Source organism: Pygocentrus nattereri, chromosome 5, assembly GCF_015220715.1.
Source record: "Pygocentrus nattereri isolate fPygNat1 chromosome 5, fPygNat1.pri, whole genome shotgun sequence".
Taxonomy (NCBI): domain Eukaryota; kingdom Metazoa; phylum Chordata; class Actinopteri; order Characiformes; family Serrasalmidae; genus Pygocentrus; species Pygocentrus nattereri.
Window position 1 is genome coordinate 22,492,098 of NC_051215.1, and position 27,733 is coordinate 22,519,830.

Genomic DNA, 27,733 nt, shown 5'->3' on the forward strand with positions numbered 1-27,733 from the left:
GTTTAAATAAATCAGGGTGTCTACTCACACCTGAGTGTCATCCCATTGATTGAAAACATGTGACTCTAATTTCACCTTCAAATTAACTGCCAATCCTACAGGTTCACATACTTTTGCCACTCACAAATATGTAAAATTAGATCATTTTCCTCAATAAACAAATGACCAAGTATAACATTTTTGCGTAATTTGTTTAACCGGGTTTTCTTTATCTACTTTTAGGACTTGTGTGAAAATCTCATGATGTTTTAGGTCACATTTATACAGATATATTTATGCAGAAATATAGAAAATTCTGAAAGATTCACAAACTTTCAAGCACCATTACAAGGTGGACTGACAAAGTAGGTGGGTCGAATAGAGTGGACAGTGAGTGGACACGGCGTTTAAAAGCTCTAGCAGCATTGCTGTGTCTGATCCACTCAGACCAGCGCAACACACACTAACACACCACCACCACGTCAGTGTTACTGCAGTGCGGAGAATGATCCACCACCCTAATAGTACCTGATCTATGAGGGTCCATGGGGGTCCTGACCACTAAAGAACAGGGTAAAGGGGGTAACAAAGTATCAGAGAAACAGATGAACTACAGTCTGTAACTGTAGAACTACAAAGTGCACCTATACAGTAAGTGGAGCTGATAAAATGGACAATGAGCATAGAAACAAGGAGGTGGTCAGAATGTTACGCCTGATCGGTGTATATTAAAACTAAAAAAGAGATCGGCTACTGGTAATGTTAATTTTCCTAACAAGTGACTAATTCTGCATGTTAAATTGTGTAAAACTTTACCCTCCAAAAAGACTTTGTTGAAGAAGTTTTCTAATATCCATGCTTATAATCAATCTTAGAAATTTTAATTAAAGAGGTGATTGACTGAATGACAGAACAAGAGAAAGAGAGAGTGAGAGAGAAAGAGAAAGAGACAGCCGTGGCATTGGTGTTTGGATTAAATGATGAAAGGCAGTTGTGAAAAGCTTTATGACATGTTTGGGCCTTTTTCTTCTCCCCAATCATTAATCAGACTGGCTGATCTGTTTTGCTTAAGTTATTCATGCATTTTCTTTACAGCTGCTACAAAGGCAAGGTCAGGAATACTGAGAGAGATTAGATGAGGTGTCTGTGCACAAACATACTTCACGATGCACATCCATTTTCAATCCTTTCATTTCTACCTTCTACTGATTCTGTATTTCGTGAAAATCAAACATGAATAAGTAGGTTGAAATTGCTGGCATTGACTCTGCATTTAAATGAAAATGTATGTTTACAAATGACCATTTTTCACAGCAATAAATTAGCACTCTTCTCATTTATATTTATGAATGAAATGAGCACCACATATTTTTTTGAATAGCAGATTAGGTTTGCATTTGAAAGAACACACTTAAAAATGAAGGTAAAAAAATGAAACACTTTCAATTCAGTCCCTTAACAGAAACCACTCTTTTGAAAGGTTTTTTAGGTGACTTAGTTGTGTTTCTATGGCAGTACTCCTTCACTTTTAAGAGTGAAAAACAAAACTAGTGGCTACTATTTCAAAAACTGCATATTTTTCTGCTCTACCTGCTACAAAATATTCATTCATGGAGGACTTGATGGGTAGAATCAATAACAGCTGAGGCCCGACTATTACATCGGTTGGCCAATATCAATGGCACCAATATGAGGTACCTCCTCATTAACTGTATAGGGTGAACAGTGGAATTCTCACCAATTTTCCAAAATTTCTGCAAAACTTAGTCACTGAGCTGTAAGAAAAGAGATTCAGGGCGGTTTGGTGTGAAATGGTTCAGATGTCTTTACAGTGGTGGTGATAGGAACCATGAGTCACCATGACTACAACACAAATATAGACATTTTATTTACCATTCAGAACAACCAGTGAAGCTACTTGTGTCTTCTGAGTTTATATGGAACATTGATGGGAAAATCTGAAGAAAAAAAAGTTTTCTTTCTATTTTGCCTCACAAAGTCCTACATGTACCCCTCCACAATGAAGGGATATTAAATCACTTTAAACCAAAACCTTCACAGAACTATGACAAAACAATAGCTTAGACAGAGTATTTAGGCACAGTATTTATAAAATATTTAATGTATAATATAGTTTCATGGTAAAATTTTCTGTGAGGGAGCGTTAAGAGGCATTAAACTCTTCAGATGCCTGGTTCCATTCACCACCACCGTGAACAGAGCATTTCACATAAAATTACTGTTTACATCTCAACGATTGATTTGAAGAAATGTGGAAATATTGATGGAATTCTGTGTTAAATATGAACACAAAATACCATCATGGTTAAAATAAGATCATGTAAAATGCATCTACACTTCCCTTTAGGCATGAGAATAACGTAAGAACTCTAAAAACACACCTTGAAAACTGATGGAAAAAAAAAACTGCAAAAAAATCTGGGTAGCTCTTCCTCCAGTGCTATAACATTTATAATATTTAAGACAGATTATTTAGGAGCTTCACATACTTCACAATTCACAGCTGATAACCCACAAACCGATCAGTCAGTGAAGCCTGAGATTCAGTATAAAACTGAAATCTAAAATATAAATATAAAATTAGGCCCCGTTCACAACAGGCACAATATAAGAATGAAAAATTAATGGGGTGGCAGGACCTATAACATGATAAACATGAACATGACAGAAATATGTAAAAATGTATCTAAACCTCTATTTCTCTATTTAAGCAACTATTTAACTAACATGTTACAAGACAAAACCATGAACAAGTGAAATTGGAAGCAATTACCAAAAACCAAAAGCGCAGCACATTCTGAGTAACCCTGCCTCCGGTCCTACAATATACAGTATTATTTAAGGCAGATAAATATAACATTATATCAGATGATGATGATGATCAGTTATCCAAATTTTTGTTCCCTTAAAATCTGTATAGGCCACAAAATGTATGTATTTGTCAGGTCCCATTAACACCAAGCAAAATATAAGAATATAAATTAATGGGATGCCAAGAAAAACAATGATGGTTGTACCTGTGACACACAGTATGAAAAAAGAACAAAACTACAGCAGAACTGGACGTGTCGTTTGGAAAAAACTTTCTGAAAGGCTGCATTTCAGAATCTCTCATCTGTGTCAAGTTTGCCTGATGCACAATGTGGACTTTCAACAGAGCTCGACAAATGTGTCCTCAAAGGAGCTGTGTGCAGTACTCACCTACAGCCAGCAGGGGCTGGTAGTGGTTGATGTTCTTGGTGGTCAGTGGGGGGCACATGCGCAGGGAGAAGGGAGGCAAGGGCAAGCCGGACAGTAGCCCGGTCAGGAGAAACTTCAGCTGCACTTCCTGCTGGCCAGCCGCCGGCCAGGGGGGATCCACACCTGAGATCAGAGTGTGACCTGAAAACACAGCCAGTCAGAGAGCAGAAAGTCTGGTGACAGTTTAACGACACTTAATCCAATTCCATTTGGAGTTAATCTATCAACAGGAACATCATACACACACAGAGAAATGACATGTTTACATTGCATACAGGTCACTGTATTGAACTGGTTCAAAGTCAGAGCTGAAACACATTTGGGAATTTTAATGTTAGTCTAAAATCATTTTGCTTTGAGTGACTCTACACCATAATTATGTTTACTTTATTAAAATAAATGACTGAACATTCTATTTTGTCACTACGAAAACATTCATAACTCTACCCAAACGTTACCAAATGTTTCAGCAGTGACTGTTTCGGTGGCGAAAATTTTAGCTCATTTTGAGCTCAAAAACAAACCCAGTACATTACCAGCAAACACAGCTTTGAGCTGCTAAACACACATAAAATCAACATATTTTGTATTAAAAGAAAAAAGTTTAACTAAAGAAAATATGTTTTTCGGTAGTGACAATACTTTGGGACACATTTACTTCAAAACAATGATCTAACTGTTCACCCTGTGGCTATGAAGGACAGGGACGCAGCCTCACTTCCTGCTCTAAAATGCCCCTGCATGGCTAAAACAGGGCTCCTTGAAATCATGACAAATCTAAACATCAACTTCACTCTAAAAAAAAAATCAAAATTACTAAAAATAATACACACAAGGAGTGGTTCTGCAGGTGGGGACCACAGACCACTTCTCAGTACCTTTCTGCTTTCTGGCTGATGTTTTGGTCACTTTTGAATGTTGGTGGTGCTTTCACACTCGTAGTAGCATGAGATGGACTCTACAGCCCACACAAGTGGCTCAGATAGTGCAGCTCATCCAGGATGGCACATCAATATGAGCTGTGGCAAGAAGGTTTGCTGTGTCTGTCAGCGTAGTGTCCAGAGGCAGGAGGTGCTACCAGGAGACAGGCCAGTACACCAGGAGACGTGGAGGAGGCCGTAGGAGGGCTACAACCCAGCAGTAGGACCGCTACCTCCGCCTTTGTGCAAGGAGGAACAGGAGGAGCACTGCCAGAGCCCTGTAAAATGACCTCCAGCAGGTCACAAATGTACATGTGTCTGCACAAACGGTTAGAAACCGACTCCATGAGGATGGTATGAGGGCCCGACGTCCACAGATGGGGGTTGTACTCACAGCCCAACACCGTGCAGGACGCTTGGCATTTGCCAGAGAACACCAGGATTGGAAAATTCACCACTGGCGCCCTGTGCTCTTCACAGATGAAAGCAGGTTCACACTGAGCATGTGACAGACGTGACAGAGTCTGGAGACGCCGTGGAGAGCGATCTGCTGCCTGCAACATCCTTCAGCATGACCGGTTTGGCAGTGGGTCAGTAATGGTGTGGGGTGGCATTTCTTTGGAGGGCCGCACAGCCCTCCATGTGCTCGCCAGAGGTAGCCTGCCATTAGGTACCGAGATGAGATCCTCAGACCCCTTGTGAGACCATATGCTGGTGCGGTTGGCCCTGGGTTCCTCCTAATACAGGACAATGCTCGACCTCATGTGGCTGGAGTGTGTCAGCAGTTCCTGCAAGATGAAGGCATTGAAGCTATGGACTGGCCCGCCCGTTCCCCAGACCTGAATCCGATTGAGCACATCTGGGACATCCTGTCTCGCTCCATCCACCAACACCACGTTGCACCACAGACTGTCCAGGAGTTGGCGGATGCTTTAGTCCAGGTCTGGGAGGAGATCCCTCAGGAAGCCATCCGCCACCTCATCAGGAACATGCCCAGGCGCTGTAGGGAGGTCATACAGGCACGTGGAGGCCACACACAATACTGAGCCTAATTCTGACTTGTTTTAAGGACATCACATCAAAGTTGGATCAGTCTGTAGTGTGTTTTTCCACTTTAATTTTGTGTGTGACTCCAAATCCAGGCCTCCATTGGTTAATAAATTTGATTTCCATTGATGATTTTTGTGTGATTTTGTTGTCAGCACATTGAACTTTGTATTCAATGAGAATATTTCATTCATTCAGATCTAGGATGTGTTATTTGAGTGTTCCCAAGTTTCAATTAAGAGTTCAGGGATCAGGACAAACCCCTCCCAATAGAAAGTTTGTACATATTTAGCTCATTACTCAGTCTTATTATTATATAGTCTTCATTTTTACTGTATGACTCCAGTTTAAATTAATGTGGTAGAATTGTCCATACAAACTTGACGTTTCAAAAACACTGAGGACTTCTGAAGATACTTATACAGTACAGACTTGCATCAGACTATTAAGGCAACATTTCTGTATTGTGTATCTTTTTTTTAGATACAGTGCTATGCCAATGTGCATCTAAGCATATTATTTAAAACCATTTGTAAGCTTGTGAATAATATCATTTAAATTAGAATAAATACAAACTGACAGTTTGTAAAAAGTGTTTTTACAAATGGTGTTGATGTCTTGTGAGCTATTTTGAAGAATTAAGATTGTTAGATTGTTCTCCAGACACCACATGGTCTTAAATTCCATCAGCAGAACGCATGATTTAATTTAACAAAGTTTTTATTACCCAACCAGGCATTAAATGAAAACTACAGATAATACTGGGCTTCCTCAAAGAGAAGTTCAGAAATGGAAGCATTGAAGCATATGAAATCACTATTTACTGTATGACTGATATTTGCATCATCATTAACATTAGTTCTTATATTTTCTAGTAGTTCTAATATTATAATTTATATCGCTGCTGTTAGAAGAAAACCTCTGATCTCGATTTTTGTCGCTTTTTTCAGTTTTTGACATAATTTGAAAATCCCTGTTGCTCTTTACATTGTGTGTAAATTTCATGAAGAACAGAGCACAAGAAATGGAGCAAAATGACTTGGAAGAAAGACTGGTTCCACTGACTTACATTAAATGTGAAGTAGATTTTCTCCTTCTCCTGTAAAATTACCATTTTGGAGATATGAGGTTTTACTCAGTCAGCAGTGATATGTTGTGTTTACTTCCACTAGAGGGCCCTTGCAGATGTGATCACACAAACCCAAAAGCACACAGTGTTTAAACCAGTGAATCTCGGCCTGGGGGTCAATATTCACATGATGGACATCAAAAAAGGTACTCAGGATTATTCTGATGGAACTTTGTGAAGGACATTTCCACATCATCATCACGGCAGTGAACTCCCACTGTAGTTATAAGCTAAAGAAAGCATCTGTGTCGAAAGACCGATCGTCAAGTCTGTGGAGCGGGCGGCTGCAGTAGCTGTATAACAGCTTATAAATAGAAAGCATCCACGTTCAAAGCAGTAGCAAGTCAGAAATGTCTGCTATCTAAGAAGATCATTTGGTAACCTCTCACAGGAATGTATTTTTATCCTTTAGCATTATTGAGTTTATAAAGTAAACATGTCAGCTCGTTTGGAGCGACTGAGCTGCTAAAAAAGCGTCGGAGGTTTACAATTCTAATTAAACCCAAACAAATGGCTGTTTTTTAATGTTTATGGTCAGCCATATCATGTTCTTCTACAGGGAGATTTACTTGAAAGAGGCCCTGAATATTCTGTAATAACTCTCTGTAGGATGAAGCCATCTGAACCAAACAATGTGCAATGAGCTCATCATATGGAGCTTTGGACAAGCCGGAATGCCCCTGTGTCAGAGTGATGAGGTGGGCGGGTGACAGCCGTCGCAACTGCTACTCCCCGATATGCTTGCTGATACACTCAGGAACATGGAGCGCTGTGTCGAAATGTGTCTGGGACAAAAACAGAGATCACTTCAAGCATCGACTGTAATGCAATCGATTACACACACGTCAAGGTATGTAGCGCATTCCGTTGGCTCAGTTTACTTCATCCTAATAGGAGAATATTACAACAGAATATTCAAAGCCTCTTTCGAGTGAATCTCACTGTAGTAACTGTATGCCATCATGTGACAATGAAACTAACTGGCCTGGAACACTTGATAGTAAAATGGATATTTTCTAATCTGAATTATGAATTTTTCCTCTGAATTCAAAAACTACTCAAATATTTCATTTAATTACATACATTTTATTTTGAGCCCTATTGTGAGTTCATTCCTCACAATAAAGATAACATACGGTCATACTGTCCAACCCCTGAGAGACACACAGACCTGTCAGCCGCAAGGCAAACAGCAGAAACGACCCATGCAGCTCAGAGGCAATGTTTAAGCAGATACCAATGAGATAAAAGGGGCCTCCATGCATGAGAAGGTTATCAGTTCTGGGCTACTGACTGGAACAAGAGGATGAAAGGAGAGCAGAGCGTGCCCTCAGGACCTCCAAACACCCAGCCTTCCAAAGAGCACAGGGCTCATAAGATGGCTCATCTTATTCCATGCAGGATACAGTGACTAGGTGGAGGTGAAGAAAAGGAGTGCAGAGGAAAGGGACACTAAAAACGACGGCGCGCATTTGGCTGGTTCTTCTTTAGGAATGCTCTTATTCAATTATATCTTTTGAAGCTTTGAGAGAAAGAAAATACTTCATCCTGATGTTGTAACAACAAACGAGCAGTCAAATGTAGTATCGCATAACGTCATAAAGCTTTCAGGATATTCATGGTGGAAACGTCAAATGCATCAAATCAAACTGTAAACTAACCACAGACTGATCAGAAAACAGCTGCTTTACTGACGGAGCTGTGCAGCTGTGTTTTGGGGCAGAGATTTCATAAAGAATGTGACAGGTTATGTTTTATAACATCAGTAGTCTAAATAACATAGTTAAAGTATTATCCCATTTCCAAAAAAGTTGGGATGCTGTGCAAAATTCAAATAAAAACTGAATGCAATAATGTGCTTATTAGGAGCCTTTAAGTACAGTAAAGCACGTGTTTATGCGCTTGTGTGTCGTGTGCAGTGTCTCACCAATCATTGTGTTGAGGGAGAGGTCTGGGATCCGCTTCTGGCTCCGGTTCAATGGAATGCCACAGAAATTGATTGGAGAGTAGAGCGGGGACAAGCCAGAGCTGTGGTTAAATGAGAAACAGACAGGAGGACAGAAACAAAGACAGAGAACTTTACAATCTTTGGTATAGACTAAATTTGTAAATTAGCCAATTAACCGTCAAATAAAACCATGTTTATCATTTGTCTGTTTATTGTTATACACTCTTTAATAAAGTGATGGTCCTTCAAAGATTCTTTAGTAAAGAAAATGGTTCTATATAGAACCATGAACACTCCACAAACCCTTTGCATGATTGAAGTGTTCTTCGCGTCGTGAAAGGGTTCTTCGGAATGTGCTGTAGATGGTTCTAGACAGAAGCTTTTTGCAAAGGATCCTTTATGGCACTAAAAGTGGTTCTTCCATTGTTATGAAATCAAGCTTGTAACAATACAGAACCATTTGCAAAAAAGTTGCATACAGAACCATGAAAAAGAACCCTTTCATCATGCATTGTGTTACTACTGAAGTTCATGAAGCCAGCTTTACAACTTTAGAACGTAGAACTTTCAGCAGCTCATCATTGTATTTTTCAGTAATTTCATCAACTTAAGCGTTAGTCATATAATCATGACCATAAGAGTTTCAGCCACTCAGTTTAAACAGACTATATAATTTGCAGATTATTTTTAATCCCTCCTACACACGCTAATGCCTCAGTACTCCGTTCCACTTTTCACATCCACTTTTTCAAGAGCACTTTTTAATATATCAGTGTTTTTAATAAAGAATTCAGTTAATGAGAGATTTAATTTGTGAGCATCTATTACTCATTTTACAACAGCTTTGAATGTGGCTCAGCTAATCAGCTTTCAGAACTAGTTTCTGCTTTCTTCATATTTTAACCTGTGCAGGACATTCCACCTGCTAAATGGACATCAATTTTTAATTAAACACAAACCCCTCTGTTACCAGATTAACTACAATACTGCGGTCTTGCTGAGCTGTAAGCGAGCAATGAGAGGTGAGAGGGGTGGGGTGAGAACCCCCTGCCGTAAAAAAACAATGCACACCTCTCAACAAAGACGGCCATACTGGGATTAAACTGCAGCTTTCTTCATATCAAACAACTCTGTAGTTATTACAATAAAAATATCACATTTACACACAATAAATCCACTTTTATAAAAGTTAGGCATCCATAAATGACTCATTTGCTAACATATGAAGATAAAAATCCATTACACTTCTAGTTTTGTAAATCATATGCATTTTAATATATTCCATTAATGTTACTGCAGGAAAAAAAATGCACAGTTCAACCAAAGGACCTCGCAAACTGGCTGAAATTATATTTAATGGCTGCTGTGTGAAAGCTAATGCATCCTTATTTTTGGCTTGTTGAGTTTTCACTGCACAGCGAATGAAACATAATCAGTAATTAATGAATTAACTATAATTAATTAACTATAAAGATACCTAAAGTTGGCTGATGCTTTGCTAATGTGAGCTTTCAGCTCCCACAGCATGACACGACCATCACTGACCACCAGGGCGGCCCTGTTCTCGTTGACGGGGCAGACCACGGCCCGGTAGGGCCGCACCGTCTTGGTGACACGGATGGCATCACACTGTGAACGCAGGTCATACACCAACTCCTGCACACTCTGCTCCGGGTCTGCCGCTGAAACAGTGGAAGGAATTTTAAGAGTAATGCACTGGATTGTACTGAGATACCATCTACAAAGCAAACAGCTCTCAGAGACATGACACACCATCAGTGTTTACCTTCATATACTCAGGGAAGGCGCACCAAGAAGATACTTCTACCTAACTTACATATTAGCTTCTGGGGTTGGAAACGTACGGCTCTTTTACTGCGCTGTTGTGGCTCCACAGCAGAATTCGATTAGTAGGTAATAATAAAATAATCCTCCTTTACAGTAAAATAAAGCTCTGCTGATCGTTCAACACGGTTTCGATAATAAATGGTCTTAAATATTGGAATTAATGTAGAACTGCTAATTCACCCTTGAACCCTGAACGTTGGCACACAGACTGCTGGTCACCATAGCAACTGACCTGGCTAGTAGCAAAAGAGGCAAAGAGAGAGATCTGAGACAAACATGGATTATTTGGAGATTAATGGCCTTATTTGCATTTATAATCACTCTAGCTGGTTTCCGGTTACGTTGAATCTGCAACAAGAAACTGTCACTAAAAAGTCGTGAAGCTGAAGTTGTTTTCAAACAAGAAGCTGGTGAATGAGAAGCGACTTCGGCCTCATTTAAAAAAAAAGAAAAAAACATGTTGAGAGCCATTTTACAAGAAACTGTTCTACTTCTGCTGAAAAGTTTCCTGCCAGAGATGTGAGAAAAACGGATATAACTGAGCTAAAGCTTAAAGGATAGGCTAGGATATTAGCACATACTTATATATATTTATAGCCAAAATGGTAAAATGTTACTTCAATAAAATGGACGTGGCTTGATTTATGTTGAAAGGACAAAATGGGTTTTTGGGTTGCTAAGCCCTGGTGTAGGTATCGAATGCAGTGGTGTAAAGTGCCGCCTCTGGACTCTAGAGCAGTGGAGACATGTTCTCTGGAGTGAACAATCACGCTTCTCCGTCTGGAAATCTGATGGACGAGTCTGGGTTTGGCAGCGTCCAGGAGAACGGTTCTTTTCTAACTGCATTGTGCCAAGTGTACAGTTTGGTGGAGGGGGTATTATGATGTGGGGTTGTTTTCAGGAGTTGGGCTTGGACTCTTAGTTCCAGCAAAAGAAACTCAATGCTTCAGCAGACCAAGAGATTTTGGACAATTTCATGCTCCCAACTTTGTGGGAACCGTTTGGGGATGGCCCCTTCCTGTTCAAACATGACTGCACACCAGTGCACAAAGCAAGGTCCATAAAGACATGGATGAGTGAGTTTGGTGTGGAAGAACTTGACTGGCCTGCACAGAGCCCTGACCTCAACCCGATAGAAGACCTTTGGGAATAATTAGAGCGGAGACTGTGAGCCAGGCATTCTCGTCCAACATCAGCGTCTGACCTCACAAATGCGCTTCTGGAAGAACGGTCAAAAATTCCCATAAACACACTCCTAACCCTTGTGGAAAGCCTTCCCAGAAGAGCTGAAGCTGTTATAGCTGCAAAGGGTGGGCCAACATCATATTAAACCCTATGAATTAAGAATGGGATGTCACTCAAGTTCATATGCGTGTGAAGGCAGACGAGTGATACTTTTTGGAAATATAGTATACTGACAAAAAAAAAAAAAAAAAACAACAATAAAAAGCTTAAGACAATAATTGGTTTAATCCAAATATGCAATTATCACAACAATGGTTACTATTCTACAATGGCACTGTCTCCCTTGAGCAGACTACTGCAATGATAAACAAAGCTAAATCAGCTACACTATTGGCATGGGATGCAATTAAATCTAAATTTTTAGTAAGATTTTAGTACTAGCCCAGTAGATGAATGCCCACAAAACTTTTCCTTTTTAAAGAGTGTATAAGATTTAATCAAGTATAAATCCATTATTAGAAATACAAACCGGATTCCAAAAAAGTTGGGACACTAAACAAATTGTGAATAAAAACCGAATGCAATGATGTGGAGATGGCAAATGTCAATATTTTATTCAGAATAAAACACAAATCACAGATCAAAAGTTTAAACTGAGAGAATGTATCAATTTAAGGGAAAATATGTTGTTTCAAAATTTCATGGCGTCAACAAATCCCAAAAAAGTTGGGACAAGGCCATTTTCACCACTGTGTGGCATCCCCCTTCTTCTTACAACACTCAACAGACGTCTGGGGACAGAGGAGACCAGTTTCTCAAGTTTAGAAATAGGAATGCTCTCCCATTCAAGTCTAATACAGGCCTCTAACTGTTCAATCGTCTTGGGCCTTCTTTGTCGCACCTTCCTCTTTATGATGCGCCAAATGTTCTCTATAGGTGAAAGATCTGGACTGCAGTCTGGCCATTTCAGTACCCGGATCCTTCTCCTACGTAGCCATGATGTTGTGATTGCTGCAGAATGTGGTCTGGCATTATCTTGTTGAAAAATGCAGGGTCTTCCCTGAAAGAGATGACATCTAGATGGGAGCATATGTTGTTCTAGAACCTGAACATAGTTCTCTGCATTAATGGTGCCTTTCCAGACATGCAAGCTGCCCATGCCACAAGCACTCATGCAACCCCATACCATCAGTGATGCAGGATTCTGAACGGAGCGTTGATAACAACTTGGGTTATCCTTGTCCTCTCTGGTCCGGATGACATGGCGTCCCAGTGTTCCATAAAGAACTTCAAATCGTGACTCATCTGACCACAGAACAGTCTTCCATTTTGCCACACTCCATTTTAAATGACCCCTGGTCCAGTGCAAACGTCTGAGCTTGTGGAGCTTGCTTAGAAATGGCTTCCTCTTTGCACTGTAGAGTTTCAGCTGGCAATGGCGGATGGCACGGTGGATTGTGTTCACTGACGATGCTTTCTGGAAGTATTCCTGAGCCCATTCTGTTATTTCCTTGAAAGTGGCATTCCTGTTTGAGGTGCAGTGACGTTTAAGGGCCCGGAGATCACGAGCATCCAGTAGAGTTTTACGGCCTTGACCCTTACGCACAGTGATTGTTCCAGATTCTCTGAATCTTTTGATGATGTTATGCACGGTTGATGATGATAACTTAAAACTCTTTGCTATTTACGCTGGGTAACACCATTCTGGTATCTTTCTGCGCAACAATGGTGGAATTGGTGATCCTCTTCCCATCTTGGCTTCTGAGAGACACTGACACTCTGAGAAGCTCTTTTTATACCCAATCATTTTGTCAATTGAGCTAATTAGTGTTAATTGGTCTTCCAGCTGTTCGTTATATGCTCAATTTCTTTTTTCCAGCCACTTATTGCTACTTGTCCCAACTTTTTTGGGATTTGTTGACACTGTGAAATTTTGATTCAACATATTTTTCCTTTAAAATGTTACATTTACTCAGATTAAACTTTTGATCTTTCATCTATGTTCTATTATGAATAAAATATTGACATTTGCCATCTCCACATCATTGCATTCAGTTTTTATTCACAATTTGCTTAGTGTCCCAACTTTTTTGGAATCCGGTTTGTACAGACATAAGTGTTCCTTTTAAATATTCTTCTAAATTCAAGCTCCTAGGATTCTACAAAGTGCATCAGCAGAGAAAACTGTAAGAGCAGAACCATAAGAGCTCACAGCCAAGGCCAGTTTCCTGGATATGAACCATCAGCCTCTGAGCTGATGGTCTGCTCCCCTGGCCGCTGAGCTCTGCAGAGTCTTGTGAGCTGCTGTTCCAGCGTGTTAGTAAAGCCTGACAGATTGATTCGTCTTGCGGTCTTTCGTGGCCAAACAGCATTTGAAATGAATGGATGGCTTGTGAGAACGTTTTGGGGGGGGTTGGGTGGAAGAAAGGGGGGGTGTTGGTGGGGGTGGGGGGGGATTCTCACTTGCCTGTTTCCTCCGCCAAAGGTGTGGTGGAGCGGCACACGCGCAGGGTGATGCAGCCATTCTCGTGCAGGCAGTAGAGAACATCCCTCTGGGCACACGGGATCACCTGCAGGAGACAGAACAGCAGGAGTGTGCGTCACATTTCATCTACTCACATCTCACACACACAGACACATCTGCAGCACTCACAGTTGATTCAGTTAAAACTTCCTTCAAACTTACAAACTAACAACACTCAGTGTGGAACACGCTTGAGGCCTCCTGCAAGGTCCCTGGTGATGCTACAGCTTTCCGTGGCTGGGAGTCCAAGAGAGCACAATAGACCTTTTTCACAGTCACTGCGTCATCACATCCGGCTGTAAATAGTAGCGTTGTTGAACTTCCGTCTGCACCAGTGAACGGGGCAGCAATAGAGGGTCTCCGGTTTTCAGCATCTGGTTTTCAGGATCTTTCAGCTTGGTTAATAGAAGAGTGGTTTGCATGTCTGGTCCTCTAACGTGAGCAGAAAGGCTAGTCTGATGTGGCTAAAGCACATCATGCAGAACTTAAAAACATTTGTGTGAATCTGCTGCTGTTTTTACCACTGTGTGGAGCTCAGGGGCAGCCCGGTAAACAACGTATACAGAAGCAGACAACGAAGCCATGGATCCCACGTCTGAAAGCACATCTCTGTGTCAAAGCCGGTGCATTTAGACAGCGGAATGTATTCCGCAAAAATCCGGAACCGTGAGGAATTTGTCTGGCTTTGCAAAGCGGAGAAGGAGTGGGGCGGATTGTTATGTTCAACACCACATCACACGTCGCTAAACAGACCTGTGTTGACTGCACTTTATTTTAGAGAAAAAGTCCACCAGGTTTAGTTTTTCCAACTCAGTCCATGTAAACATTAGCAACATTAGCCAGTGCCCTGAACACCATAACCGGCTCAGAGACACAGCATCGCATTTCTTATCGTATTATTACAGTTACTAGTCACCCAGCTGCAGCGGAGAGTCAGTCAAATCAACAGTCAATCAAACCTCTGTGATAAAAATCTCCAGGATTTTAAACACACCAGTGAATGAATGTTTGTCTTGGAGCATTTTTAATCAGAAAAGTGATTAAATCTGTCCTGTGCAGCCTGTTTTCACTATGCAGCACAATTTTACTCGTTTTTGATCGGCTACCTCGTTAAAAATGACATGACGAGCGGAGCTTTTCAGTTGAACATTTTTAAACTTAATGGAGTGGAAACTCAGGTGAGGCTGTTTAGCTGAGTTATTGGTGCATTATGAACACAGCAATGATTTCGGGCAGTATCAGCCATTGTGTACAGCGCAATCGGTAGTCGTTTAAACCTACTGTTTTCGCGTTCAGCTGTCCAATGACATTGCGTTAGCGGCAGTTCAAAAAGATGTGCTGGTGCGACACAAGTCTCAGATGAAGCTTGTAGTATTGTGTGATTGAGGATTATAAAAATAACAGGCAGTGCAAGATAATAGGCCTCGCCCATTATTATTAGATGGTTGGTAATCTAATCTCTGGTATATAGTCACCGTTTTGGAGATACAGTGTTTCTTTTCTTTTCTTTGTACCAGCCTAATTGTAAGCCAAATAGGAAGAGTATGAGGGGTATAGTGAGATATCAACAGTATTTTGGTTCAAGTGTGTTTCTGTGGTCTTCACATGAGCTAATCACATTTCACCTCAGGTGGCCTGGTCCAGCTAAAAGCTTCTAAAGTTTTGCTCAACAGCATTTTATCAACATTCAGTCAAAGCAGAGAAGCACTGAGAATTCCTGGAAGCTCACTTAAAGTGCGGACGCTCAGGTTTTACAAATGGGCCAAATTAAGAACGCCGGTCCATCTATTGTTCTTTATAGTTGGCCAGAAGAAAAGAAAAAGTTTGCAGAATAAAATTATACATCAGCATCAAAAGGTTAAAACCTGTGTGGACGCTGTTCACTTTTCCCTTTTAAAAATCCTGAATTGATCTCAGTGCCTTTCAGTAACCCTCACACCGAGGTCAACTTCCACTGAACAATGTCAGGAAAGCATTACTGGAATGGGAAAAAAAGCAGAAGAATAATTCCCTGTTGGATAATGCATTTCTCCACTTAATCGACAGAAAAGGACTATCAGTTGACTAGAGGAATGTCCACACACACCATTTGTTAAACAAAGCTATAAAGGCACAATCGATATGAACACTTTGTGACTGATATCCACACCAATGGCTCCAGATTCAGATAATCAATTATACCAGACGACATCATTTATTATATTAATTTCATTTTAAAAGATTCAATTAGTTTTTAGGCAAAAAGTGCTTCACTGACAAGTAACACTGTTGGCTGTTAACTGAACTGTCAAATATCACTCTAATGTAACACAGGATATTTAGCAGTTTATATACAATGGTCACAGGACGCTGTTGGCTGGATATTTTTGGTTGGTGGATTATTCTCAGTCCAGCAGTGACACTGAAGTGTTTAAAAACTCCAGCAGCACTGTTGCACTGGTCTGAGTGGATCAGATGCAGTACACACTAACACACCACCACCACCACGTCAGTGTTACTGCAGTGCTGAGAATGATCCACCACCCAAATAGTACCTGCTCTGTGAGGGTCCATGGGGGTCCTGACCACTGAAGAACTGGGTAAAAGGGGGCTAACAAAGTATCAGAGAAACAGATGAACTACAGTCTGTAACTGTAGAACTACAAAGTGCAGCTATAGAGTAAGTGGAGCTGATCAAATGGACAATGAGCGTAGAAACAAGGAGGTGGTCATGATGTTATGCTCAAGTTAAACGCAACAAGAATGTCTTAAAGAAGAAGTAGGGCATCTGGAGTGAGTGTGAGGGTTTTGAGCGAGAGAGAGCGACTTTGTGTGTCTGTTTCTTGGCTGACTCCCCGCTCCCACGGTCCAGCCTACATTCAGAGTGTGCGTGCGCTCACAGCTGCATCATCAGTCATGCAAATGGCCTTCCTGACAAGTGCTTTATAACACTTAGGAAACTCTGACACTCCTACAGAGAGAGTCTGGACATACGTGTGTATGTGAATAAACTGGAGTACAGCGCTTCCAGCACTGTGACTGAGGAGGAGGCTGTGAGGGTAATTGAACAAAGACAAATACATACACTCAGAAAAACAGAAAGGGCGCCCTCAAATCCACACAAAACTGATGGAGCTCTGCAAAAGTGGGTCATTAAAGAACATGCCAAGAATACAAGACGCCTCATGATGCAATAGCATCACAATACTTGAGCCACAATATGCATTATTACCCAGGTTTCTTCTCCGTTTAGTCTTCACCATTTCGACCTCATTCAAAAATTGTTTTTGGGCCTGTTAGCCAAGTCTCCCAATCACACAATGCTATCAAGCTGGGAGGTTGAAGGCTAGCACATGCTTCCTTTGAGACATGAAGATGTGTTGCTAATAGCGGTCTGCAAAAGGTGGTTCAGCCACAGGTTCTGTCTGATCTGCTAAATAATATACAGGCATGATTCAGTTTGAAGCACTGCGTAAACAGCCAACAGATTGCAGACTGATATTGTTGCTGGCTTGAACAATTACTGACTGCTTGTAGAAATGAACAGGCAAGCAAGAAATAAGCTACGTTTACACAGCAAGTAAAAGTGACCCAAATCCCATCTTTTTCTCTGTATGTGACACAGATGTTAGTCAGTGTGCAAAAATCTGAACAGCCAGATTGGAATTCACAGACTGCAGCACTGGCTGGAACAAAACAACATCAATACTGATCTGGCAAAAACAGACAAAACTGAGCTGAACTTGATATTGCAGCAGTTTTATGGCTCAGTCTGATTTGGCAGACTCTGAAGATCAGACGACACGTTTGGTGAATGGTATCGGGTTCATTTCTGGCTGATTCCAGGTTGTTTAGCTGTTCTTCTGTCACAGCTGCCGACTGAAAAGCTGCTCAGTGGTGATGACAGTTTGGGAATTTAGTGTAAGGAGCTGGAGAACGAACTGCTGGCTGTGCAGCGAGTGGGCGGAGCTCGCTCCTCTGATGTAGCAACAAGCTGCTTGTTAAGGAACTATAATTTGGAGGAAGGAACTAAACATTGAAACATATTGAACACCACGTTCACGGCCCAGTTTATTCATTTCTTACTTTTTTAAATGAACAGTGGCCAGTTTGGGTTACAGCACAACATTAATTACAAGTCAAAATATTTTAATCTCAGGCCCGCAGATTGTTGAGATATTTTAATATGGTCCCATTAGTGGTTGAGTTTGAAACCCCTGATCTACACTGTAACTACACTTTTATTGATTGTTTCTCCCATTGCTAAGAATTACATGCCCGAACAACACACCTGTATGAAGGGAACGCCGGACCGCTCAATGGCCACCACCCCCACAGTCTGGCTGAGCTCCAGGTCCAGGATGAGGATCTCTCTGGGGTAAAGCAGCAGCATGTGGTTCCTCTTTGAGGGCAAGTAGGACAGCTGGAGGCAGTCATTCAGAGTGACTGCTTCTGCCCTGCACACACACACCACAACACAACACAGACATACAGACACACACAAACAGACACACAAACAGACACAATCGCATTCAATTCCTTACTGAGGTTTACAGACCACACTGCAAACAGTAACATTTCTCTAAGTGACATAAACTTAGTCAAAATGGCCAATATTTCTCATCATGAGACTGTTGTAAGAATATTATACAATTACTTAACTTATTTCTACACATTTGTCCTTTAATTTTATTTTAAAATAAATAATGTATCATCAATTATTTTTATATTTATTTTCCAACTTTATTTAAACATAGAACCTGCCCACAACATGTCCAAACATCATAATGAATGGACCGACAGAAAAGCTCTAAAATGACTTTCAATTTCACCTCTTTATAACTACTTACCTTAAAAGTTGAATAGTTAAACGTTTTTGCTTTCTCCTGTAAAGTTACTATTTTGGAGATACTTTTTTTGTTCTTTTCTTTTTTAATGGTACCAATACATTGTACATCATCACAGTCTCAAGAAAAAAAAAGCATCTCCAAACTAGCAACTTCACAAAAAAAAAAAGACAAAAGCGTGTGTTGAGGACTGTCACATGTAACTCAGATGTTCAGAGCCCAGTTTCACTCCAGTTTCGTCTGGCTTTACACGGTGAAACTTTCAAGCACCTTTGGTTGTACAAAACAACTAATTTGAAACTGATCCACAGCAGCTCTCAACTTCATGCAGCAAGTTTCATGAGCTTCAATAATTCGGGTGATCAGGTCGAACCACAAACTTTAAACCAATGATTTCACATGATCAGTGAACAATGAGAAATGGTTTCTGGGGTGGTTAAAAAGCTGGTCCAACCCAATTTCAGAAACCATGTGTGTTAACTAGCTGGTTAACGCTAAAAGCTCCTTAAACAGCTTGATTGGCCACCGCTTAATCTTCTTAAGCTGCTGTTACTGTGATTTACGTTGCTATATTCAATTTTGCCCCCTGATTTTACACAGAACTCAGATTAATTTGGGAAGGAAAGGATGAACATTATAACACAGAGGGGTGAAGGAGGCGTGGTCCTCTCTGAAATGGTCTCAAACAGGGAGAGGTGGACATCAAGTAGGCTACAACCGTAATAAATGGATACTGCATAAGTGGCATTTCAAAAAGACGCAATGGGCACTTCAAAGGTCTTCAAATGTCTCAGAAAACTGGAAAGAAAAAAAATGACCAGCTATTAATTGTTAAGAAGGGTCTTCTTGGACCGTGTTCTCCCTTTCATTAATTTAGCTAAATAGTGGAGTTTATGAATTTATGTGTTGTGTACAACTTGATTTTCAAATTGCTTCACATCAAGTTGCAAGGACATTATGTTGCAGGCAACTCACAAGATGCAACTATTTACAGTATACAGGGAGATTCAATTGAAAGAGGCCCCAAATATTCTGTAGTAACTCTCTAGAACAAAGCAATCTGAACAAAACGATGTGCAATGAGCTCCTCAGTATATGGAGCTTCGAACAAACCGGGATGCCCCTGCATCACAGCGATGAGGTGAGCCATCGGAATGTTTAACCCCCATTGCAACTTCCGGGTACTGAACCCCGTACTCTTTCGTGTGTCTGGCAGAAAACAGAGATCACTTCCAGCATCGCATGTAATGCAATCAATTAAACATACATCAAAGTATGTAGCGTATGTTTTTGGTTCAGATTGCTTCACTCTAAAGGGAGTTACAGCAGAATATCTGGGGCCTCTTTCAAGTGAATCTCCCTGTAGTTTCACTGTTTAAATCCAGCCTTAGATATTCTAACCCTTTTAACATTTATGAAAAACTTCTGGTTGTTTTTCGCCCAAGAATGGGCAAATAAAATAATGTTGCATTTTCATCATGTTTGGTGTACAAGGTGTCAGTTATACACATGCTCTAATTAATTTACTATCATCCAAATATATCACGCTCAGTGTAAAGGCCTTTAACTGTACCATGGTGTGAGGATGCATAGCCCTGTGATTCACATTTACAGACAGTTTTATATTTTACAGTTTCTTTTAGCTAGCACACCGAGCAATATCAATTAAAACCAATTAAAAGTCACAAACACAAATTATTCAGAACTTATTATTCAGTCTCTCTGAAACATCCAGTAGCACCATAGAGGAGTATGAGTGCTCACCCACTGGGATGGAATAACAACTGCCACAAATCTCCGCCGAGCCTGGCATATACTAAGTCCAGAGGCCACCTACCATCACGCTTAAACCTCTTTATGGGGAACACTGCCTGTGTAAATTGAAAAGCATAATAAGCAGGCCATTCTCCAGACCATTCAAGAGCCATTTTACTGGCAAATGGACTGAGAGACAGGAGAGAATACATGATCGCTCTCAGGTGTGGGAGAATTACGGGCTGGCATAAATGTATTCCTAAAAAAGCTCATTCTGAAAAATAACTGGTCCCTAATTGCCAGAATGTCACATATAATACATCTTAATAGAAAGTCTTAATAAGGAGTGTCCATTGACAACTGTCACAAATGCAATTTAGTTCAAGACCAGGCTTTCAGTTAACAATATTCAATTCAAGTTTATTTGTATAGCGATTTTTACAACAATGTTGTCACAAAGCAGCTTTACAGAAGTTTGAAAACACACAGTTACAACATATCCCCCAGTGAGCAAGCCAGAGGCGACAGTGGCAAGGAGAAACTCCCTCAGTCTGGAGGAAGAAATCTTGGAAGGAACCAAGACTCACAAGGGGAGACCCATCCCATCCATTCTCACCAAATCTGATTTTTTGTTTGGTTAATCACATTATTATTTAAATGTGATCTGTATGCTACAGTCTGAACAGATCATCTCCTAAACCGACCCACATGCGCAGAAGAACAGAGCTTCACGTGGCTCATCCTGGGTTAAACAATCATGACGGCCAGCAAACGCCAGTCGCTCCCAGGGGATCAGCTTCATGTTCACTAGCATCACAGGAGAGATGATGAAGTTCCAGTGGTTGACAGCTGAGCTCATCCCCCAGAATATGTTCGAATTCGCTGTAAAAAGGGCAAGTTATTCAGCCACTGCTTTGGTTCATGTCCTGGGACTATAAACTGCTGTCTGAGGCTGAAGCCTCGGTCTCCTCAAGCTGCGCTCGGCCGTTCCATTCAAAACCTCTTCAAACATGGAGCGGTTTGATAAGTCTCTTCTAATTTTGTGACACAGAAACATCAGCCTAAATGTTTATGAGCCTCAGTAGCACGAAATTATGACAAATGTCGAGTTGAATTGAGGTGAAAGTCGCATGGATTCCGATCTGGCGATTTGGTCCACTTTTACCTGCTGCGTAAACGTAGTTCACAATTCGATTTTCTTTCGATATTTTGAACAAAATTTAAATGAGCAAAAATTATGAATGACATTTCTTTTTTTTTTTTCTTTCTGAAGTGTAAACAATGCATAACAGCCCATATGCCTGTTTACATTTTTAAACCAAAAAGTTTAGTCCCCTGCAGTTAAAGAAAATTACTTGGAACAGAGCTTTTAAAACAGTTTTAAAGCTCTGTTCCAAGTAATTTTCTTTAACTGCAGGGGACTAAACTTTTTGGTTTAAAAATGTAAACAAAATATTCTGTTGTAGCTTCACTTAAAGTGCTTTAAAGTTCTGGGGAAGTCTGATAAAACAGAGCGACTGAAGTACAGATGCGACAGAATGTCGTACTTTGGCTCCAGCGTGTTAAGTAGAAGCTAAAATCAGTCATTATTGACTACAGAAAACGGCCTCATGTCATTTGCAATAAAAAAAAAAAAACCACCAACTGAGGCTAAAGGCTGTGGCGTATGGAAGCATGACATATGATGTGCTGGTGTGGGTAAAATCAAGTGCGCCCTCTGGTGTTTAAAAATGTGATTGCATTAGATAGCATAGCAAATAGAACATACTTGTTATCGTCCATCTCCACAATGCATATCGTCACATTTTTGCATTGCGATGCATCTTGTCATGATGTATCGTTACAGCCCTAGTTAACAAACAGCCTTAAAAGAGCGCCTAGAAAACGTCTTAAAACTTAGAACTTGTTTAACAAGCAGAAAGTTTAACATTCCATTCAAAACAAAAAGCGTGCACTTGCTTCAATTATTTAAAATATGAGCTCCAGAAATACTGGCGGAGGGTGAATTATTTAACCGCCTATAGAGCTCCCAAAGAGAATTATTAAAAATCATCCAAACAAGAGAAATCAAGAGAAATAACACAGGAGCATAAGAGAGAGCTGTTGAGCTTTGAAGGACTCAGATCTCCCCCAGTGCTGGGAGAGCCAGGCAAGTTAAAACCATCCAGAAATCAGAAATCAGACTAAAGGCTACAAGCTTTGCCCTCAGCGAGACAGACCCCCTCCAGTCAGCAAACATGTGCGGATTCTCTTGATACACATTTCTTTCTTCCATTAACACCAACATAACCTCACTATTTTCACTCTTTCATGTTCACTACAAAGTACACGGCGCGTCTTACGCCCAGCGTGCCGTCCATCAGCTCTTCACAAAGAAACACAAACAGAACCAGCGCCGTGCACGCCGCCGCGAGGAAACATTCAGCTTTCAAAATATCCCGTGCATTAGCAGTAAAGGAAAACTTTCAAACTTCAAGCCTTTCACAGCTTCGCTGCACAATTTTGTGCAACTTTTTCTTTTCCGATAGCAAAGCAGAAATCTTATTACTATCTGACTCATGTAGACCTTGAGTTTCCCCACTATCTGATTACTCAATGCATGTAAATGTGTTGATGGGATTACTGACGAAACCTGATTTTCTGTAGTTATTTGATTATTATTATTATTATGATTATTATTACTACTATTATTATTATTATTATTATCATCATCATTAAGTGCATGAAAACACACTCATTTATACAAAACCTGTTTTGTTAATTAAAAACTGTTTCACAAGGGTTCGCTGCAACTAGGAGGTTGTGGGTTCGAATTCCAGCACTGGCTGGGTATTCCTGGTAGTGTCTTTAGTCGAAAGTTGAAATCATTTTTGATATTGAAATCAACAATTCAACAAATCAAATCAATTGTTTCAACAACTTATATCATCAAAAACATTTTTTAAGTGAGAAAATTGACCTAATATCAAGGCGTTCATGAACTGCCTGTAGATGCGTTAAACCAACCAAAACACTAATGAACCGTGTAGATGACAACTGATGGTAGCATGCAAGCCTCAAGCCGGAAAAAGATATTCTGGTCTTTGTGGACAAATTAATGGGCCTCGACTATTTATAGGAAATAATCATAATTGTTTACAATTTAAATCACAGTCAGAATATTGGTCAGAAAACTCGATTAGATGTTTCTTTTAGAAATTGTTCAGCCCAACCTTGGGTAAGGCACTTGACCTCCCCCTGAACCAGGTGGAGCTGCTCTGCTAGCGACACTGTGCTGCTCCAGAAACAGGCAAAATTAACATTAGGCTACATGTGGCAACCACAATCATTACAGGTGCATCATAATGATATATAATACAATCAGCCCAGATTCAAATTGGCCGTTTTTTGCTTTTAACACAGGATTGGCAATCAATTGACCTGACAATCAATAATAATCAATACTACTGTCTTAATGTCATTAATTTATTTTCCACTAGTTATTTATTTGTTATTATTATTATTTTGCTATAATTTCAGTCATTTTAATTCATCTTCATTTCCTCCAGTGATCTTAACCACCTTTTGTTTTATCTTCTTTAGAACTTTTACAATTTTAAAGTTACACTTTAGTTATTGTTTTATATTTTGTACTTCATGTACTTTTAATATTTTAAATAATATACTTACCTAGTTTGAGACATTTTTTATTATTAAATTTTATTCATTTATTTATTTATTTGATATGTTTTTACACATTATCAATCCCTTTTCCTGCATCAACTGAGCAACCCTTTAAATGAGGGTCACCCTCAATGTTCTCTGAAGTTTGCTTGATTGATTGATCTATTGATTGAATCAATAATGTGAGGTAGGCAAGTGCACTCATGCTATATTTGAGCGCTGCTGTTGCACCTGAACCAAAATGTCAGAACCTGATTAACCATGAGCCGCTGAGCTAGATAAACACTTACTTTCCTAGCACTACAGCTGATTTTTGCCATGTAAATTAGTGACTGTTTTCATGCGTTTGAAATGGCAGTTTGGCTCATTAAAGCAGCCCTACGATGTTTTTTTTAATTGAAAGAAGTAGCTTTACTACTTTTCTCAGGCAGGAGAAGCGTGTGCTGCTGCGAGTCACCATGTAAAGCCTGAAGTAATCATATAAAAGTCAGAGGCGTCGGTGGGAGTTTTACAACATGTCATACGTCTTTACATATTAACATCAACATCTTCATTAATGTCAAACACACAGGCTCAAAAAGAAGGTCCAGCTCGATGTTTCGGTCTCAAAATCAACATTATACTGCTGAAAAGATGATGAACCGCCTGCTCCAAAGTGCTGAACACCAGGGGTCGACCTCAGTATCAGCAGAGGCAGCAAAATGGACCAAACTGTCTGGTACAGTGTCCAGACGAAGAGTAAACAATCCATACTTGCATTTTCAGCCAGATCAGCTGAGAGTCTCAGATCTCTGGTTGTCTGCTGCCCGTAAGCAGCCACTACTGTACTGTCTAGTCCTTAGTTACCGCTGAGAGAGCAAGACATGAACAATCAATCTACAAAACCCCATATCGATCAACCAACAGGAAAATTAAGACGCTGTGACATCATCGACTGACAGCCCCTTTATTAGCATAAGGACAAGGAAATACAAAAATAAAGAAAGAAAGAAATATAGAGATTAACAGAAAAAAATGTTAATAAAGCAACATATAAACTAAAAAAAATACAAAAGTTAGTGAGATTGGGAAATCACTAAACAGACATATAAATAAATACAGACTTTAATTTATATAAGATTGTATTTATGAATATATTGTTATCGTAAGCTTTGGACTATGGTTTCTTTTACATTATCAGACATTCTCAATAAAACCATTCCAAATACAGTACAAACTTTTTATTGCTTCATTTTGTTGTTTTTTTTTCATTTTTCATTTCATTTTGTTATATATTTATTTATTTTTAGATTAATCATCATTCTTCATCCCAGAATCAATGCTGGATTATCAGATCAGTGTTACAAATTTCGTCCGTCAAATTCATCAAACCATCAGTCGCTGTCCGCGTCCTGCTCTACCCAGACCAGTCCACTGGCAGCCGCCGTACAACCATCCATTTTATGCCATTGTCTTTGCTGACGGCAGTATGGAGGCTGGTATTCATCACACTCATCATTTGCATTCCCCTTTACTGACAGGTCCTATTTCACTAAGGCAGGCTTAATGCACCGGGCTCTTACAGTTCTGTTGTCCTGTCCTAGATTCCACCCCTCCACTAACACAATGAGCAGCAGTGGCAGGCTAATGGACGGCAGGGCAGGTTCTTTATGTGGGAATCCATCAAAGTCGATTCCGTAAATAAACCGCACCAATCTGATTCCGCTGCAGAGACTGCGGGAACTGATGGGATGTGGATAAGTACATTGAACCATTAAAAAGAACCGATAGGCCCTTGAGTTTAGAGTGGTGTTATCAAAGAAGGAGGGAGAGGGGGCTTACTCAATGATGCAGAGTAAAACCTCCTGCAGACATGGCAGGGAGAAAGAAAGAAAGAAGCTGATGCAAAGGAAGAAGAACAGAAGATCAAAACACATGATTAAAGAGGGAAAAAGGAACAAATAATGGCTGCTCTCAATCACGGTGCCTGTGAGAGAACACCCACCATCCTGATTACTAGGTAGGCCTTTAAGACACAGCTTTGGAATGGTTTAAATCATATTTAATGAACAGACTTCTTGTGGAGTCCCACAAGGTTAAATTTTAGGGCTTTTGCTTTTCTCTTTGTACATGTTACCTCTAGGTGATGTCATTAGGAATCAGTACATAAATTTTCACAGCTACGCTGACGATACACAATTGAACATTTCCATTACGTCTGATGATCAAGACCCCATTGACAGGCTAATCAGCTGTGTGTCAGCTATTTCTCAGTGGATGTCAAAATATTTTCTACAGCTAAATCAAGAAAAAACTTCCAGCATATGATTTTAGATCCCCAGATACTGAGCTTCTGACCTCTGTTATTTTGCTTCTAAACTGTGGAACTCATCTTTAATTAGACAGTTACGCTCAGTGGTCACTTTAAATAAACATTTGAAAATGTATCTCTTTAACCTGCTTACATTCACATGTAACATACATCATTTTAATTTAACACTCAATTTTTTTTATTATTTATTTCTTGTATACTTACAGTATCACCTGTCTGTAATAGCACTTTGAGCTGCCTCCGGTATGAAAAGTGCTCTATAAATAAAGCTATTATTATTGTTGTTATTATGGTGAGGTTTCTTTTGCTTAATGGGTGGCTAGCCCAAAAAAAGTGAAAGTGATGGTGGGAGGCACCTGGAAATTTTCTTAACATTTTCTCAACATTTAATGAATAAGTAACTATGCACAGCAATTTTATCTATTTCTTGTAACTTTTCAGTACTTCTGATGTTACTCTTTTTCTTGCTACTTTAAAATGAAAAGCATTAAAGAAAAACAAGAAACAAAACAAAAGAAAACAACAGAAAACTCAAAAATTGTATTCAGTATGTATTTCCCATGTCAACGGGTTTTCTGCTCATTTACTAAATGTATTATCAAAATTACAATCTAATCAGTCATATGGTATAGATTAAGAATACACAAAAACTTCAAGCACTAAACACTTTCTCCCAAAAAAAGGCCAAAAGTGGCACTTTCTGAGAGAGAAAAGCTTAAAGCCACAATGCTGTCTGAATCTAAATATATGACTAATAATAACTTCAATCATATTGAAAATGAGAAATAGTGATTAAAAACAATGGTTGTTTGCCAATTAACACAGATGTGCTCAAACAGTTCAAGCAGCAGCAGAACAGATGCAACAACCCACAACTTCTCCACTACAGGATTAATACCACAACGTCCCGCTCAATCTGCAGAACACACCAAAACAGCCGAAGCCGAAAGGAAAGTCTTGTAGGACTGAAACTGAAAATAATATGACTAGTTTCTATAAATGAATTAAATTTCAGGCCTGAAACCAGAATATCTACAATTGTGCTGAGTACAAGGGTGTTCAGATGTGTACGATTGGTCTAACTCACAAGATCTGTTATTGGGTTACATTTGCTATCCCAAAACTAACAACCTAAACTAGGCCACAATTAAAACCGCAGCTCACACCAGAATAAAACTGCACTTCGTCCAAATGCGATCATGACCTGTTGTCATGATTCTCTATAGAACCATGAAAACTCAAAGAGCTCTTTGCATGATTAAAGGGCTTTCTGCATCATATTAAAAGGACAATGAACTGTAGATGGTTCTATATAGCACCCAAAAAGGTTCTTCTAT

General features: G+C 39.9%; 1 protein-coding gene across 1 annotated transcript in view; it reads right to left on the bottom strand.

Annotated features, from left to right (window-relative positions):
* The window catches only part of wdr11 (WD repeat domain 11), a 151,787-nt gene that overhangs the window by 96,774 nt on the left and 27,280 nt on the right, over positions 1-27,733 (bottom strand). The window contains exons 6-10 of the mRNA XM_017694158.2: positions 18,112-18,277; positions 13,785-13,887; positions 9,762-9,966; positions 8,264-8,364; positions 3,202-3,381 (exon numbers count right to left, since the gene is read on the bottom strand). Coding sequence (XP_017549647.1) covers positions 3,202-3,381; positions 8,264-8,364; positions 9,762-9,966; positions 13,785-13,887; positions 18,112-18,277 — 755 coding nt within the window. The remainder of the gene's footprint in view (positions 1-3,201; positions 3,382-8,263; positions 8,365-9,761; positions 9,967-13,784; positions 13,888-18,111; positions 18,278-27,733) is intronic.